Genomic DNA, 19213 nt, shown 5'->3' on the forward strand with positions numbered 1-19213 from the left:
GTGACCCAGATGATAGAGAATGCCAGACCAACAGGTGCCAGGTACAAGTGAATGGATTTAAGAGATATTGGCAACCAAGGAGGAATCACACCCACTTCTCTTACTAGGATGGGGAATAATGGGGTGAGATTAGTTTGTATCTGGAAAGGCCAAAGTGTGGAGAATACTCGATTGGTAATATTTCCTGTGTGAAAGCATGAGGACTGAGTTCAGATCCCCATGTAAAATCTGGGCTTGGTGATGTGCACCTGTAATCCCATTGTTGGGATATAGAAACAGGCGGATCCTTGGGGCTTGCTGGCTAGCTTGTGTAGCTGAATAAGTGAGCTCTGGGTTCAGTGAGAAACTCTGTCTCAAAAAAAAAAGGTGGAGTATTAATTAAAAAGAAGATGGAAAACTCATTGAGGAAGACCCCCAACATCAGCCTCTGGCTACAAACAATGCATATACACATTTGCAAAAGGGAAGATTGAGCGACCAGTCAGCAAGCTAAGCATGACCTGTAATGTAAAGCTTTGTCAAAGGGCTTGGGAAGGAAGGGTGGGATATGTGAACAGTTAGAGAAGAAAGTGGTACTCTGCTAACTCTTGGAACTTTTTAAATAGTTCTTTTAACTAAAGGGTGAGGATGGGCAGAGAGCTCAGTTTTGAACATGTGAATTAGTGGCCTTTGGAAGCCCAAGGGAAAGGAGGAATAAAGAGCAGCCTGGCCTCATCTGTGTGCAGCTGCAAGGCTGGAAAACGTCACAACAGCATCTGCTGTTAGTTGTCTTCTTTTTGTTTTTGTTTTTGTTTTTTTGAGGCATGTTCTCACTCTAGCTCAGATTGACCTGGAATTCACTGTGTAATCTCAGGGTGGCCTTAAACTCATGGCTGTCCTCCTACCTCTGTCTCCCGAGTGCTGGGATTAAAGGTGTGCACCACCATGCCCAGCAAGCTTTCCTTTCTTGCTAGACAGTTTTACCTAATGTCAGTATTTGTCAAGCCCAGATGGGCTGTGTCAGCTTTTTCATGTACTATATCTTTTAGCCTACCACAAGTGGTTGCTTATATATATGCCAAATAGATAATAATAGTTCCACAAATCAGTTAGAAGAAAGTATGTTACTACAAAGATTACCAGCCAGCTTCTGTCCTCGCCTGAGGAACTAGAAATTTCCATTTTACATGTATAACGTGCTGTGTAAGCTCCCCTGTATGCATCCCAGTCCTGTCCTTACCCACCAGTATTATATTGAGTTGTCTGAGCTACCATTCTTTGAGTTTTCTTTCTATTGTTCCTTTATTTGTGACATTGGTTTCTTAATTTTTTGATAGCTTTTGATTTTAGAATATAGAAACTGTGGTATACCTTTTCATTGTCATATAACTCCTTTTTTTCCCCTACAATGTTCATGCCATTTGCCCACAAAATTATGTATCATTAGCAAGTTTGGGCTTTGTTTTATTTTAAAAATTTCTTTGTAAACATGCACGGTACAAACAGGGTGGGTAGTACCTTAACATTAGAAGCGTAAAGGGGAAATTGGGGTTCTGGGGTGCTTCCTGGAATCCCAAGCCCTGAGTTCATATCTGCAAACTAACAAAAGAATTGGCAGTTCCAGATTCAAGAGAATGATTTTTAAAGCATCACACTTTATTCCAGCTTTTACAAAGAAGTGTGGAAAGGGGAAGACTGGGAGGTAAGGGGAAAAACAGTGAGGGGAAGAGAGAATTACACCACATGGATCCCAAAAGCCCATGTGGGCCACGTGGAGCCCAGGTGACTAGATACAGATCTGGGGGCAAAGCTTGGAAAGAGAAAGGAAAGTTCAAGGAGCTCCTGCCATGTGGAGAGCTGGAGGAGATAAAGAACTTATGTGGAGAGTGAGGGCTAGGGGGCTCATCCTGGGAAAAACTCACCCACAGCTGGAAGTTCCCAAGTGATAGGTGAGGGAGGGAGCCTGCCCTCCCCTTACAAAAGTATTTATAACCTTAGGGAGGGTGGTGGGCTGTCTTTTGGCCCAGTGACCCTAACAGTACCCCTCTGAAGAAGTGCCAGCCTTTTTTTCCCCAATAGAAATGGCTCTACTCAAATCTTATGTGCTCTCTATCCCTGTTTGGCCTGTCCAGCTTGTCCATGATAAATGTGTAACTGAAGTCTAACCATGTTGTGTGTGATGGCTGGCTGTCTGTTGTGTGGCTGATGGCTAATTTTGATTGTCAGCTTGATTGGATTGAGAAGTACCTAGGACATTAGTAAAATATCTCTGGGTTATGTCTGTGAGAGCACTTCCTAGAGAACTAGCTGAGTGGTGGGCACCTTGAACGTGGGTGGCACTATCTCATAGGCTAGGCACCCAGGTGGAATAAAAGTAGAAAGTTAGCACAGCATATATGATGGCTCTCCTCCCTCCCCCCCCCCCCCCGCCTTCCTAGCCATGATAATTTGATACCCCTCCTGCCATGATGGACTAACACTGAGCCAAAATAAATTTTCCCTCCCATAAGTTGTTTAAATCAAATATTTTTGTCACAATGAGAAAAGTAACTAACACAGAAACTTGTTACCAGAGAAGTGGAGTCATTGCATGATGTGACCATGATGTGGTAGTTTGAATCAATGTTTGTATAGTTTGTAATTTAGATCTGCAGCCACCTGGCTGGAGGCGGCGTCACTGTGGGTGGATCCTAGGGTCCACCCTAAAGTGTGGGGGTGGATTTGGAATTCCAGTTTGAAGATATACAAAGTTTCTGGAGTTCCTGAAGTGTGCTTTGGGATTTAGGTTGTGGCCTCTGTCTCTGCTTTGTCCTTTAAGAGGAACCAACTTCTTCTGCCATTACAGTACTTCACCTGGATCTGTAAGTGTCAGTAAATCCCTCCCTCCATAACTGTTCCTGGAGTTGTCTCAGAGACCTGAAGCTGTCTGCTACTATGTTATTCTTAGACCCTTGGAACAGGTTTTGGGAGAGTTTGAATACAGGGCTAAAGGAGCTCTAGCATGCTGTGGAAACTCAGCTAAATTCTGGTAGAAACTCAGAAAACCAGATAGGTAGGTGCTGGTAGCAGGCAGTGAAGACTGCTTCTGCGGTTTCAGATGGGATGCTGGCAAGGCACTTGTCCCCACTCTGTGTGCCTTGTGATTTTGGGGAGGCTGAGTGTAAAGGGGGTGAATTAATTTGGCAGAGAAAGTTTCAAGGAGCTGAGCACTTAGCCTGTGGCAAGGATATTGCTGGCTGCTTTGAGCCAAGTATGCAGTGAGAACTACCAGCACTGTACATTTAATACAGTATAAATGTCACTGAATGTAAAAATCAGGATGTTGTGCAAACTTTGTGTTTTATTAATGAGAGAGATGGGGAGGCAAACAGAGTGAGAGTGGGGAGAGAATTGGTGCACCAGGGCCTCCAGCCAAGTGAGCCACCTTTTGCGCATGTCACCTTGTGCATCTGGCTTATGTGGGACTCATGGGTCCTTAGGCTTTATAGGCAAGTGCCTTAACCGTGAAGCTACTTCTCCAGCCCTGTGCAAACTTTTGACCAGGTGATAGAAAAAAGTATTGAAGAGTGTCTAGGGTTATTTAAATTTGTATTATATTTAAAACATTACTGAACTAGAAAAGCTAAGTGTAGTCTTACTTAAATTTAACAGCAAATTTTAACTATACTTTTGTGTGTGTGTGTGTGTGTAATATGGTATGTACAGATGCATGTACCTCCATGTGCATACATGCACAGGCCAAAGAGAAAGTTGTGTCCTCATTTTATGGAGGTTGGGTCTCTCCCTCAACCTGAAGCTGCTGTTGGTCAAGAAGCTCCAGCAATTCTCCAGTTTCTGCTTCCCACAGATTGGGGTTACAGACATGTGTGGCCACACCCAGCTTTTTTTTTTAAGTGGGTTCTGGGTCTCTGGGGCCAGGGACCCTCCTGCCTAAGTAGCAAGCACTGTTAACCGCTGAACCATCTTCCAGTCCCGCTGGACTTTCATTGGTTCTAATACAGGCTTTATTTTTTAAAAACACTGTTTGCCTTGCTGTTTTTTCTTTCTTTTTGTATTTTTCAAAACTGTCAACCCAACCAAAGCAATTCCAGTTTTTCTTGAAAGTTTATTTCTTTTGTTTACTCAGATTTTTTAATTATCTTGCTTTAACACTACTCAACATTGGCTTCAACAACAGTATCTGCTAAATGTGTTTGGTCTTAATTTATAACAATTGAGGCAAATATATTACATTTAAGAGAAAAATTGGGGGGATACCTCAGTTCATAAATAATTACCTTGCAAGCATGAGGACCTGAGTTCATTCGCTAGAACCCATGTAAAAAACCAGGCATTGCTACCAATGCTTTTAACCCCAGAGCTTGCGGGAGTTGCATACAGGAGGATGGCTGGGGCTCCTTATCAGACAGTCTAACTGAAAAACATGGAGCTCCGGTTCAGTGGGAGCTTTAGTCTCAGGGGAAATAAGGCAGAAGAGCAGTAGAGGAGGACATATGACATTTGCCTCTCACTGCCACGTGTGTACGGGACCTGCATCTGTATATACACAAACCTCATGCATGCACACACATGCAAAAAAAACCAAAAAACAAAAAAAAACTATCCTCCCTCAAATTTTTCCCTTGTTGTTTCCTGTCCTAATAGTATCATGGTCCAAATCATAGTTATTAATGTAGCTCTTTGTCATAAACATTCATTCAGATAAGCAGACAATACTTGCAAGACTGTTACAGTATTAAAATTAAGTAAAAACCTGAAAGCTTTTTATAAGACTAGTTTGACGAATATAGACTATTACATAGTTCACACACAAAAAAAAAACCAACAACAACAAAAACGGGTTGGCGGCACATGCCTTTAATCCCAGCCCTCCCTCGGGAGGCAGAGGTAGGAGGATCATTGTGAGTTCAAGGCCACCCTAAGACTACATAATGAATTCCAGATCCGCCTGGACTAGAGAGAGACCCTACCTCAAAAAAAAAATAAAAAATAATGCCGGCATTGGTGGCGCACGCCTTTAATCTCAGCACTCGGGAGGCAGAGGTAGGAGGATCGCCATGAGTTCAAGGCCACCCTGAGACTACAGAGTTAATTCCAGGTCAGCCTGGACCAGAGTGAGACCCTACCTCGAACAATCAAATAAATAAATAAATAAATAAAATAAACAACAACGAGATGTGTTGTATTAGTAAGGTTTTTAAGTGAAAGAACTTGCAGACGTTGTGTGATTGTTCCTAGAATTTGAGGAGCAACCCTGGTCACAGGTGCTTTTGTCCTTCCCCTCCCTCCCCCTCTTCTCTCCTTCATCTTTTCAGCACTTCCTTGAAATACTAGTGTTCCACAGAAAACTTTGTTCTTGGAAAATATTCTTTGGCAAAATAAGTTTGAGTGAGGACACTTTATATGTGCTGTTGTGTGGGAAGTAAAGACATTTAACCTCACTAAGGCTAGTATTTCCCAATTCCCCTGAAATTCAGTTGTGTTCATTTGTGTCTCCAGTAAGACTGTTATAGCACTTGTTTCAAAAAGCACTCTCAGTGTACATGGATGAAACTTGAAGTTGCTAATACCAAAGATGAAATATTTTTCAGCCTTTTGGAAGTCTCTTGGTTTGTTTTTAATTGTTCATACTTCTCAGTGAAGGCATCTTTTATGCACCATTAGTCTTGAGAAATGGGCCGTTGGATTGCTTCACGGATCTTGACTTTCAACTCCCTTTGGAATAAGTCTTTTCAGTGAGACAAGCCCTTAAATACCCAGCCTGCCTTCCTTTATTATACTTGCTTATTTTGACCATAGCGTTTCATTTCCTGAGAGAAGATGAAAATGAAGAATGGCAGTAGTGTGTGTGAAGATACATTGGTTCTGCCATTGGTCCCTGACCTTGATCAGTAGTGACATTTTGTGCATTGGTTTCCTGTCAGAAAAATGCTGCCTGTGCATCTCCCAGGAACTGAAAGGCCTATATGACTGGGTCTTCTAAAGACCACTGACATGATATAGGAACCTATGGCTGCCTTAGCTGTCATCGCCTCCTTCACTGGCAGCCTGATTGTCTGCTGGCTGCTTGGCCCATGCTCCCAGGCTGTAATGTTACAGGTCTGTAGATGATGTGCTTCTAAAGCTTGTGGTCCTTTATCACCACAGTTGGTAAACCCATAATGACAGCAGGCCTGGAAACAGCCTAACTTCCCAAGTATGTTTGTTTTGATTTTGTTACAGTTATATTAGGTTTGAGGGAACCCTTGAGTACTCTGGCTATGTGTTTTTTTAATTTACTCTTTTTTTTTAATTTTATTTTTATTTGTTTACTTGAGAGCAACAGAGAGAGAATGGGAGCACCAGGGCCTCCAGCCACTGCAAACGAGCTCCAGATGCGTGCGCCCCCTTGTGCATCTGGCTAACATGGGTCCTGGGGAATCGAGCCTCGAACCAGGGTCCTTAGGCTTCACAGGCAAGCGCTTAACCACTAAGCCATCTCTCCAGCCCAGGCTATGTGTTTTTGAGGAAGAGATTTTTACCTCTTATCTAAAGTGTTGGAACTGCTCTGATTTAGAAATCTGTTGAAAGGTTTTTTTTGTCTATTTTTCCCCCCTCTGTCGGATCTCACTCTAGCCCAGGCTGACCTGGAATTCACTATGTAATCTCAGGGTGGCCTCAAGCTAGTGGCCCTCCTACCTGTATGTCCTCTGGTGTGCTGGGATTAAAGGCGTGTGCCACCATGCCCAGCTGAAAATTTTTTTTAATGGACTAGTTATAAGATGGAAGCTCTGTAGTTTGTAAAGTAGTATGTTTCTTAAAATTCAACATTGACAGATAAAGCCAATCTTAAGCAGTTTCACAAAAAGTTGGCTCATTTCACCAGTACTGTATGATACCTAGGCAGATTAAGCACACACACTCAAAATTGCACACATACTGCATAGACTGGAAAACTGTTACCATAGTCTCTTGTGTGCATTGGAGGCCTGGTGGATGACCCTAACCCATTCAGATGCCCTTTTGAGGAAAGACTTGAGTCCCGTGTGGGAGAATTGTGCTCAGCAGACCCCTTGGGCTGTCAGTCAGCTTCAACTGTGGAGCCTCCCTGTGCCAACCTGCCCCCACACACACACACCTGGCACCTGCAAGTCCACTTGAGGCAGTGACAATACCATAACTAAGAGTTCCCTGCTTGGTTGGCCCTGGCTTTATGGAGCCTGAATTCCCAGTCACCTCTCCACCAGGTGTCTTCCTGCTCTTCCTCTCACAGGTGCCTGTTTTTGAGAAGTCTCCATCCTGGCTAAGCTCAGAGTCTGAAAGCCCAGCCCAAGATTTGCAGGCTGTTGCTGCTGTGCTGCCTGCAGCCTTTCCTTCAGACATTCCTGTGGTGTGCTCATAGCTTCCATTCCCTTTCACACTTAGTGTTGGTTCCTCTGCTGTATTAGTTGCAAACATTTTAGACATGGGTGTGGAATGCTCTAGAATGTGAGGTAAAGTTCGCCACTTGCCCACTTCAGCAGATGAGGGCTTGTGAATCTTTGAGAATCTCAGATTACTTACCCGTTCACAGACTTGTGCACCAAGCACTTTTATGTATTAGCTTCTGAGAAGGATGGATGCTTTATTCTACAGCTAGACTATTCTGCAAATAGACGATGTTACTCTGATTTACTCTCTTTAAAAGATATTTTCATTTATTTGCAAGCAAGAGAGAGAATGGGTGCACCAGGACCTCTAGTCATTGCAAATAAATCGCAGATGCATGTCCCACTACGCATCTGGCTTTATGAGGTACTGGAGAATTGAACCCAGCTACTTCAAGAAGAAATGATCAAGGAGTATAAATAGAGGTATGAAGAGCCCACTAAAATGGTGGTCCAGGTACGAGATAGTGCTGATCATAGAGGAGAAAGTAACAGTGAACCGATAGATTTGAAGTGACCTTGACAGTTAACATCAGTAGCACTCAGCTAGTATCAGAATTCTTTCACTATCCCTGACAGGTGGCTACGGTGGTATTGCCCCTGTTAGAATGGGCAGCATATGAAGAGTGGAATTCAGATGGTAAGAAACATTTTCCTCAGTTGCTGGTAGAAATTGGAAGTAGCTTCATTATTCTAGTTTGGATAATTTAAGTGGTAAATTCCCCATAGGGGAATATTAAAGAAGTGATGGAGAAAGGAGGGTAAGCATAAAAGTTGATGCTATTGGGGTGGTGGCAGCAGTCCAGAAGTGCAGATTGTCATTGAGTTCTGTGTTGCTGTGATTCTGTTGACACTACATAGGGAGCATTTGCAGAGTTATTGCTCAGTTGGTTCTTTTACATTTGTGGGAATCTTGTATCTCATACTTGAACACAACTACTTGGATGTGTAAAATAAAATACTGTCAATCAGGAGTAATGGTATGGTTTTATAAAATACAGGTAGTTAAATCATAGATAGATTTGTTTGGTTTCATTTTTTTCTGAAGATGAGTCTCACTCTAGCCCAGGCTGACCTGGAACTCACTCTGTAGTCCCATGCTAGCCTCAAAATCACAATGATCCTCCTCCCTATGCCTCCGAAGTGCTAGGATTAAATGTATGCGCCACCACGCCTGGCACATTCATAAAATATAAGTCCCATAGCTCAAATTACAAATGTTACAGGTGACTGAAGTTTCAGTAGTAAAAATTTGATTGAGGGCTGGAGGGATGTCCTAGCAGTTAAGGCACTTGCCTGTGAAGTCAAAGGACCCAGGTTCAATTCTCCATGACCCAAGTAAGCCAGATGCACAGTGACGCGTGTGTCTGGAGTTCGTTTGCAGTGGCAGGAGGTCCTGGCACGCCCATTCTCATTCACTCATTTTCTTTCTCTCTCTGTCTCTCTCTCTGTCTAATAAACAAACAAAATTTTTAAAAAATAAAAAATTTAATTGATAACCTACAAGGGTATTAAACATGCCCTGAATGTGCTGAGACTTGCAGTGCTGTGCTAAATTACTTGGTGAGGTCTTAGACTTTGGCTTCAGGAACCTATCCTATTATTGCCCATCTCATTTACTTCCCAGTAACGTGTGTTTTATGAGGCAGTTAAAAATCATTCACTGTTTCTTAGTTTGCACTAGAAATACTCTACATCTTGATATGACAAACAGTCCTTACAAGGTATGTTTGGGAGGCTGGAGAGATGGCTTACAGTTAAGTGCTTGCCTGTGACGCCTAAGGACACTGGTTGAAGGCTCGATTCCCCAGGAACCACATTAGCCAGATGCACGAGGGGGTGCATGCGTCTGGAGTTTGTTTGTACTGGCTGGAGGCCTTGGTGTGCCCATTCTCTTTCTGCCTTTTCCTCTGTCTCTCTCAAATTAATTAATTAATTGAATAAACTCTTAAGGCTTAAGGGCCTTGATTTATTAGGCCATCATTTGAAACATTGTAAACTGTGTTTTGCAGTGGCTTTGGATACTTAGAAATAATGTCCATTGCCATCTGTTGAGAAGTGTATTTATGGAGGCTGAAGAGATGGCATAGCAGTTAAGATGCTGTCTTGCAAAGCCTAACAACCCAAGTTCGATTCCCCAGTATTCATGTAAAGCCAGATAGATACACATGGGCCTGGAATTTACTTGTAGGGGTTAGAAGCTCTGGTGTGCCTATTCTGTCTATCTGCCTCTCTTCTCTCCGCTTGCAAATAAATAAATTATAAAAACATTCTATTTATATTATCTTACTTCACACTTGAGGAAAGTGATTTGTCTCTATTTTGCAGACTAGAAAGTTGAGGCTTAGTAAGTGTGAGCTGAGCTTCAAACACAGGCCTCTTAAGATACATTGTAGGCCGGGTGTGGGGCGCAGTGCCTCACACCTTTAGTCCCAGACAGAGGTAGTAGGAGCACCGTGAGTTCAAGGCCACTCTGAGACTACATGATGAATTCCAGGTCAGCCTGAACTAAAAAAAAAGATGCATTGTAAATTTTGATAACTTTTGCCAAATTACCCTTTAAAAAGGGAAGGGTTCTTTCCCCTTTATCTTTACTATTGCCAATATTTACTTGGGGGGGGGGGGGCGAGAGGGAGAGAATAGTGGTGTGCCTGGGCCTCCAGCCACTACAATCAAACTCCAGACGTTTGTGCCACCTTGTGTACATGTGTGACCTTGCACATGTGTCACGTGTCTGGCTTTCATGGGATCTGGGGAGCCAAACATGGGTCCTTAAGCTTCTCAGGGAAGTACCTTAACCACTGAGCCACCCCTCCAGCCATGAACATTTGCTTTTTTTTGCCAAGTGATAAGTGAAGAATTACTAAAATTCACAAGTAGCTAGCTGGTGAGAATGCATGCCTTTTCCTCTTCACTGGCTACCTGTTTGTGGTAGGTTTTCTCTGAAATTTATAAGCATAACCTTAGCTCTTTTCTAAGTTTGTCGAATTGTTATACAGACCAAGTGGCATGTTTTAAGCTTTGATACTTTAAGATTTTTTGTTCATTTTTTTTTTGTTTATTTGAGAGTGACAGAGCAAGAAAGGCAGAGAGAGAGAAAAAAAAATGGGTGCACCAGGGCCTCCAGCCACTGCAAACGAACTCCAGATGCATGTTCCCCCTTGTGTATCTGGCTAACGAGGGTCCTGGAGAATCTAGCCTTGAACCAGGGTCCTTAGGCTTCACCGGCAAGTGCTTAGCAGCCCTAAGCCATCTCTTCAACCAGCTTTGATACTTTAGAAGATAATAAAAAGGCAAAAGAATAGTTCCTGGTGCTTTTTTTCTTAGTTTTGTTTTGTTGGGGTTTTTTTTTATGAGTGGTAATAGTCGAATGACTTTGGATGTAATGTGTAAATAAACATACTTGTCCACAAACCATAAAGTAAGCGTCTTTCCACATAGAGGGCCAAAAAGGTATGGTACCTGCAGGTGCCCACAGATCACCTCTGTCAGTATGTATCAAACCCATTTACAAACCCTGAAACCTTACAATTCTCTCACTGATCCTCCTCTATTTCCTCTTCAGGTTTGCCTGCAATGAGATTTCACGCTCTACACCTAAAGGACATTCTTTCTGAGCTGCTGTGAGGAAATTTGGGATGATACTGTATATTTTCAACTAATGGAGAACTAGCTGTCTTGACCACAGATTGCTGCACTGGACGACTTCAGAACTCTACTCAAAATGTCATCCAACAGGAGTCAGAATCCTCATGGGTTGAAGCAGATTGGTCTTGACCAGATCTGGGATGACCTCAGAGCTGGGATCCAGCAAGTGTACACCAGACAAAGTATGGCAAAGTCCAGATACATGGAACTGTACACGTATCCTCCACTGAGCCATGAGCTACTTAAGAACTGGGATGGTTTAGCAGCATGGCCTTGAATTATTAGTAATTCTTTATCTTATTTTCTCTTTCCTATTCATCCTGTTAAGAAAAAGTAACAATTTGATTTTTAGCTATGTGTTTTCAGCAGAAGTAAAAATGGCTAGATACTTGTCTGATGTAGCACTGGCCAGTACAGAGGCCACTAATGACTGGAGAATTTGCATTTAAAGTACAGTGGCCCTGTAAGTTCTATATCCATAGATTCAGCCAACCAAAGATTGAAAATAATGACCTCTTTATTAGACACACAGGCTTTTTTCTTGTTACTATACATTAAACAGTGTAACTGTTAAATAGCATTTGCATTGCATTAGGCATTATAAGTAACCTAGAGATAACTTATGAGGATGCATGTAAGTTATATGCAAATACTTGGCCATTTCTTTATAAGGAGCTTGAGAACCCACAGGTTTCCATATGCTGATGATGGGCCCTAGAAACAATACCCTGTAGAGACTAAGAGATGATTGTGATTTCAAAATCCAGGTCCTTAGCCACAATAGCTATATTTCAGGTGCCCAATAGTTAAGTGGTAGAGTTTGTTGTTGTTTGTTTCTTACAGAAAGTTCTGTGGAACCAGAGGATCCTTTGTTTAAATGTTGCTTGGGCTGTTTTCATGTTACAAGAGAGTTGACTTGTTGTATTAGAAACAGTATGAGTTCACAAAGCCCTAATATTTCTAGTAGATGTTTGTGGACCAGACCTAAGTGACAACACATACAGCAAAAGTTTTTGTTTGTTTGGTTGGTTTCTCGAGGTAGGGTTTCACTGTAGTCCAGGCTGACCTGGAATTCACTATGTAGTCTCAGGGTGGCCTTGAACTCATGGCAATCCTCCTACCTCTGCCTCCCAAGTGCTGGGATTAAAGGCGTGCGCCACCATACCCAGCAGAGCAAAAGTTTTAGTATGACATCCTATTTTACAAATACAGTAGTAAATATGTTAGTTACCTTTCTCGTTACTCTGACAAAAGCAGCTGAAGGGCTGAGACAATTTGAAGGCGTATGGTCTATCATGAGGGAGAAGGTGTAGCAGCAAGAGCAGCTTTAGCTATAAAGGCAGGAGTGTGAAGTGACTGATCTCATTGTGTCCACAGTCACAGAGTTGAATGTTGATTCCACTTGCTTTCTCCATTTTCTTCAGAAAAACTCTGAAGTTGGTCTTCCCTCCTCAGTTAAACCTTTCTGGAAACGCCTTCATGAGCACACCTGAAAGTGTTTCTTTGAAGTGATTCTAAATCTTGTCAAGTTGACAGTATTAGCTATCACAAAAATGCATTTCATTCATTATTGGATCCATAATGTATATAAAGAACTGAGCTATCTGCTACAAAGGTTATAAAGTTATAATAGATAAAGCTAGTGATATTGTAATGCTCAGATAAGCTGTTTAATTACTGGATTTCTTAATTACAAACACATGAAATTGAAATTAAAGCTCACTGGTCAGTCATAGTGATATATTCCTATAATCTCAGCACTAGGGAAGTAGAGTCAGGAGAATCAAGAGTTCAGGGCCATCCTCAGCTACATAGTGAATTTGAGGCCAGCCTGGGCTATATAAGACCCTGTGTCAAAAATTAACAAATAGGGCTGGAAAGATTGCTTAGCAGTTAAGGAGTTTGCCTGCAAAGCCAAAGGACCTCAGTTTGATTCCCTGGGACCCACATAAGCCAGATGCGGAGTGGTACATGTGTCTGGAGTTTGTTTGTAGTGGCTGGAGGCTCTGGCATGCCCATTTTCTCCATCCTTCTCTCTCTCTCTAATAAGTAAATAAAAATAAAATATAAACTTAGCTGATTTAGCAGAATAGCACTGATTCTGGAACCTTGAAGTTACTCATTAATGGAAATTTAAGTTTAAATCTTTAGTATATATCAATAATTATCAAATTAAGTTACATATTTGATTATGCCCTTAAAGACTAACATTTTAGAATCTTCAAAAGATAACACTGGGCTGGAGAAATGGCTTAGCAGTTAAGGAGCTTGCCTGTGAAGCCTAAGGACACAGGTTTGATGCCCCAGTACCCATGTAAGCCATATGCACATGGTGGTACATGTGTCTGGAATTGGGTTGCAGTGGCTAGCGGCCCTAACACATCCAATTTCTCTCTGTCTCTCTTTCTCTCTCTGCCTTTTTGTCTTGTTCAAATAAATAATTTTAAAATAATAATTAATTTACATAGACACCAAGCTATCTTTAAATTAAAATTTATGTGTATACATAGTTATATGCGAAAATACATTTATGCTCTAGAACACTGTAAAAATACTAGATTTATTGAAATACTCACAAACCTTAAATATACTCATTTTACAAGTATTTAGTAGTTTTCAGTATTGTGACAATCACCAGTATCTAATTTTAGGATATTTCCATCACCACAAAAGGCCCCTTGTACCCATCAGTAGTAAGTCTTCATGTCCTTCTCCTTCCTGGTCCCTGACAACCACTGGTCTAGTTTCTATCTCAGAATGTGTCTGTTCTGGACATTTCATGTAAATGATGTTGCAGTCAGGTTCACATTGCTGATAGAAATCAGCCAACTTGAAGCAGCTTGTGGGGAAAAAGAGGTGTATTTTAGCTTACAGGCTTGAGGGGACGCTCCATGATATCAGGTGGAAACAATGGCATGCGCAGAGGGTGGACATCACCCCCTGGCCAACATAAGGTAGACAATAGCAACAGGAGAATGTGCTAAACGCTGGCAAGGGAAAACCGGCTATAAAACCCGCAAGCCCGCCCCCAACAATACACCACCTCCAGGAGGCTTTAATTTCCAAATTGCCATCAGCTGGGGAGATGAGCATTCAGACTACTTAAGTTTATGGGGGACACCTGAATCAAACCACCACAAATGGTATCATCCAACCACCCAGGCCTTAACATCTGGTTTCTGTCTTTAGCATGATGTTTGAAAGCTCATCTTGTAGCATGTGCCACAACTTCCTTTCTCCTCATGACTGAATTGTATGGACTCTTCACCTGTGGTTCATCTGGTCAGTGATCCTTTTGCATGTTCCCCTTGTTAGCTGGTGGCCCTGCTGTCAAGAACGTGATGTTACTAGTTAGTGAGGTCTCTTGGGTATATGCCTGTGTGTGGAATTGCTGAGCCTAAAGACATGTAGATTGCATTTAAGGCAGATGGAGTCTTTGCCAAGTGAGAGCATAGTATACCCCACAGGGTTTTGCTTGCTTGTAATAAAGCTGAAGCCTCGAATTTCAGTAGCGAGACCTGACACCATGTTGGATTTCTGATATGTGCAAAAATAGGAAAGCAGTACTGTGATCTACCTGGGGATTTAAAATTTTACTTATTTATTTACTCATTTATTTTGGAGCTATCTCACTGTGTACCCCAGGCTCATCCTATCTAGTGCTGGAATATAGGCATGTACTACTCTGTCTGGCATTGGGGATGTTTTTTATAAATTTTTATTGACAAGTTCCAGGAAATTTCTTAGTATGATTAGTCTTTTTTTCTGTAATTTAAGTTTTCTTATAGGACTTTGAGGAAAGTAAAGACTTTATGCTTGAAGAAATTCCTAAACTATCTTATTTTATATGTTTGTCTGTTCTGCTATATAAACTTGAGTCTTTTAAAAGTCCTACTCATAAGGATTATACCCTTCCTTCCAGCTCTGCTCAAGAAGACAACAGCTTCATGTGTTTGTTAAAACTGGAGAATCTAGAGTGACTCTAGAATGTCCTACTTTAATTCTTTTTTGTTTTATTTTGTTCTTTCGAGGTAGGGTCTCACTGTAGCTCAGGCTGACCTGGAATTTACTATGTCGTCTCAGGGTGGCCTCGAACTCACAGTAATCCTACCTCTGCCTCCCGAGTGCTGGGATTAAAGGCATGTGCCACCATGCCTGGCACTTTTTTTTAACAAAAATATTTTATTGGACAGCAGTAGAGAACAATAGAGAGAATAGGTGCGCCAGGGTTTTTCCTGCCTGTACCAACAAGCTCCAGATGCATGCACCACTTTGTGTATCTGGTTTTACATGGGTACTGGGGCATTGAACTCAGGCCTGCAGGCTTTACAAGCAAGGACCTTTAACCACTGAGCCATCTCTCCAGCACTTACTTTAATTCTTTAGCAAGTGACTATGAAATAATAGTTATAGTTTGAGACCTATGCTTCAAGCATTGTACTGAGAACTGTCCACCTCTGGTCTAAGGCTATAGCAGTTACCTTCTTGTTGGGACAGAACACCCAACCAAAAGCAGCTTATAAGAGGAAAGACATTATTTCAGGCTTACAGTTTCCAGGGGAAGTTTCATCATGGTGGAGAAATCATGGCAACCAGCTCACATCTTCAAAACCAGCATCAGGGACTAAGAAGTCCAAGTGAGCTAGGGCCGGACTAACAATCCTCAAGACCCACCCGCCAGGGACACACCTTTTCCAGCAAGGCTCTTCTGGCTGGGGACAAGGTAGGAGGTTTAATCATAAACGTTTTAGGCTAAGGGGGACATATCACATTAAAACCATCAGAATCGTTTATCTCAGCCCAAGAGTTAGCGGTGGGAAGCCAATATCCAAAACCTTCAATATGTGCCCATCTGTCCTGGGCTAGCATATGTGAATGTTTTCTAGAGATACAACCCACTTCTGAGTTTAAACCAAATATTCTTAGAGCCTTTAGGGACCTCTATATTTGTGATTTCTATAACAGGAAAGTGGGTTATTAAACATTTATCCTGCATTTTCAACTCAAAATAGCAAAGACAAGAAGGGAGTTTGACAGGGGGCAAGAAAGAAAGCCCAGAACATGTAAAATCAGAAAGATGCGGTTCATCTCGCTTCCTTTCCAACCTCTTCTGCAGGGATTTTCTTTGCAAGGTTTTTGTCTAAAGCCCTTGTTCCCTTGTTCTTCATTGTCTGATTACTGCTTCTCAACAGCATTGTCTGAGATACATAGTTAAAATGGGAGTGGCTTGGTTTTTGTTTTGTTTTTGCATTAAAATACAGAAATATTTTCTAGATAGTTGAGTATGTAACAGTGTAGGTCCTTTTAAACTTGAAAAAATGATGGACATTCTTAATTTATATTCACCACAATATTTCATGCACCATGCTGACTAGACTCAGAAATCAATGTATCTATTTAAATAGTGGAGAGGCTTTCCAGGGTGCAGGGAACTATGGGTCCAGCCTAGCTCAGCTAAGCCCTAGGTCTTGTGCTAAAGATTTCTGTTTGTTCTGCTGGCCCAAATCTGCCTGTCTGTCTTTTCCAGGTCACAATTTGTTTTTTCTTCCCTCTTGTTTTGTAGTTGTATACTTCAGACCTATGATTTTAGCTTCTCTTAGAGTCAATTTAAACTTACATGACGATCTTTAGGGGGCGGGGTGTAGTATGCAGTTTATTTTCTGACAGAACATCAGCGAGTACAAGAGTTTATCTATAGGGCTGGAGAGATGGCTTAGCGGTTAAGTGCTTGCCTGTGAAGCCTAAGGACCCCGGTTCGAGGCTCGGTTCCCCAGGTCCCACGTTAGCCAGATGCACACAGGGATACACGCGTCTGGAGCTCGTTTGCAGAGGCTGGAAGCCCTGGCGCACCCATTCTCTCTCTCTCTCCCTCTATCTTTCTCTCTGTGTCTGTCGCTCTCAAATTAAAAAAAAAAAAAAAAAAAAAAGAGTTTCTCTATAGATGACACAGTAGCAGAAAAGCATTAGTGTGTTCTTTCTAATAACCCCCTGCTTCACAATTTAGCAGGTACTGTGTTCTCTTATAATTCAAAAGGAAAAGTATAACTTAGCTAAAACAGTTTTTTTTTGGATCCTAAGCTCAGGTACAACTAAGAAAACAACTTTGGTGGCAAATCCACATTTAAATAAAGGCCTTTTTCATAGGAAGGGAACGACTTCCTTACTTAGAAGTTGGGTCTTTTTTCCTCAAGTGGCTAGCAACATTTAGTTTTGCTCAATAGTATGTATACAAAAGGTAACTGAAATAGAGTAATTATGAAAACCCATTGAATATCCATCTATTCCCGCCAGCACATCAGCTCAGTTTTCAGACAGGCCTACGCCTACTGTAGCAGTCATCAAACACAAAGATGGGGCTGGGATATAACTCATTGGCAGAGCATGTGCCCTGACAGGGCTTGGATTTGATCCCAGCTTGGCAATAAATGAAAAAGGGCACACAGTTGTTTGGAAGTTGTGACCACACACACACACACACACACACACACACACACACAAAACTAGGTAGAAAGGTTGAAAGCTTTATCTAGAATTTGTGTGTTCCAACCTCCTAGCCTTTGTGCAGTATTCAAGGAAGAATCTTCATAACCACTAGGCTTAGGTATAACCAAGGAATAAAAAATAAAAATAGAAAAAGTGTACCTGTGAAAGCAAGCATACCTTCATGAATGTTCCTGCAATTTTCAGTACAGCGGGCTGGCAGACTGAGTGCAGTTATCTCAGTCAGGGCCTAGGGCCTATGTTAGTTATGTCTACTTTTCCCCTACTAAGGAATTTCTCATAAACTTTGATGTTTCAGTTTAGTACAACGAATTAAAAATAGTTTTCTTAGCCTGTTTTTCTAAAGTCCTCTTTTCTGCCACCAATACCATAAGGGTCTTGTTGATATTTACTAACTCTTGGCTGCTTGCTTCTCAGCAAATCACAACAAGCACATTAAATCCACTTTTGTGACATGATAGGATTTGTTATCACTTGAGAAGTGGAGACACTTGGTTGTTCACCCAGAACTGAAAAACTCTTGCTGTCTGTGCCATGTGCTATGCAAGGATAGCATGCCAGGACATGCCGGTCCTTGCTGGCAGGCCTGGATTCAGTTTCCTAACACCCACCATAAAACCAGACACGAAAGTGGCACATGTGCCTGGCATTCATGTGCAGGAGCAAGTGATCTGACATGACTGCATACACACACACAAAAAAAAATTTTAAGTGGACACAGATCATTAATCTGGTTTTTTGGTTTGTTTGTTTGTATGTTTTGGCTTTTGGTTTTCCGAGATAGGGTCTCACTCTAGCTCAGGCTGATCTGGAATTCACTGTATAGTCTCAGGGTGGCCTCTAACTCACTGCAATCCGTCTCCTAAGTACTGGGATTAAAGGTGTGCACCACCACGCCCGGCCGTTAATCTGTTTTGTGACAACAAATGTTATTCCATTGATTGAACTGTTTTTATCTAAGGTTTTATTTTCTACAAGAAGGAAGTTTACAACAGGCTGGCAGAAGTCAAAGAGTGCCACCTACAATACTCCTATGTGCTCACAGTACTTACAGAAGAGAACGCAAGGGAAACTGTGTGTACCTTAGTGGCAACAGTAGCAGTGAAATGCCCAAACAGCACAGCTGTCAGGTGCTGGGCATAGTGGGGAAAAGCATGTCACAAGAGCAGATTTAAACAAATATTTTGTTTCATCTTGTCCTATTAACTTAGGAGCTTTACATTAATCTGACTTTTCTCCTGGTAACCATGACTCACATCACATAATTTAAGCATATATAAAAGTTTTTCATAATTTTCAAGTGTGAGCTACCATTTTCATAGGTATATTTAGCCATACCTTTTTTTTTTTTTTTTTTTTTTTTTTGAGGTTGGGGCTCACTCTAGCCCAGGCTGACCTAGAATTCACTATGGAGTCTCAGGCTGGCCTTGAATTCACAGTGATCCTCCTACCTCTGCTTCCCGAGTGCTGGGATTAAAGGCGTGCGCCAAGACGTCCGGCTTTCCATACCTTTTTATTGCATGTGTGTGTGTGTGTGTGTGCATGCATGCATGCAAAAGCCACAGGAGAACTCTGACCACCCTTGTCAGTTGCTCATGTGCTTCCTTTAGATGGGCTCTTCCCCTCACCTGGAGCTACTATTCTGTGGTCTGTGAGCCCTACTAATTTTCCCCTCATCC

At 41.9% G+C, this 19213-nt stretch overlaps 1 protein-coding gene across 3 annotated transcripts in view; it reads left to right on the forward strand.

Annotated features, from left to right (window-relative positions):
• The window catches only part of Cul1 (cullin 1), a 116120-nt gene that overhangs the window by 38552 nt on the left and 58355 nt on the right, over nt 1–19213 (forward strand). For all 3 annotated transcript variants that reach the window (XM_045160290.1, XM_045160288.1, XM_045160287.1), the window contains exon 2: nt 10951–11249. In XM_045160290.1, coding sequence (XP_045016225.1) covers nt 11110–11249 — 140 coding nt within the window. In that variant the 5' untranslated portion in view covers nt 10951–11109. The remainder of the gene's footprint in view (nt 1–10950; nt 11250–19213) is intronic.

The sequence above is a fragment of the Jaculus jaculus genome, chromosome 10 (assembly GCF_020740685.1).
Source record: "Jaculus jaculus isolate mJacJac1 chromosome 10, mJacJac1.mat.Y.cur, whole genome shotgun sequence".
Taxonomy (NCBI): Eukaryota; Metazoa; Chordata; class Mammalia; order Rodentia; family Dipodidae; genus Jaculus; species Jaculus jaculus.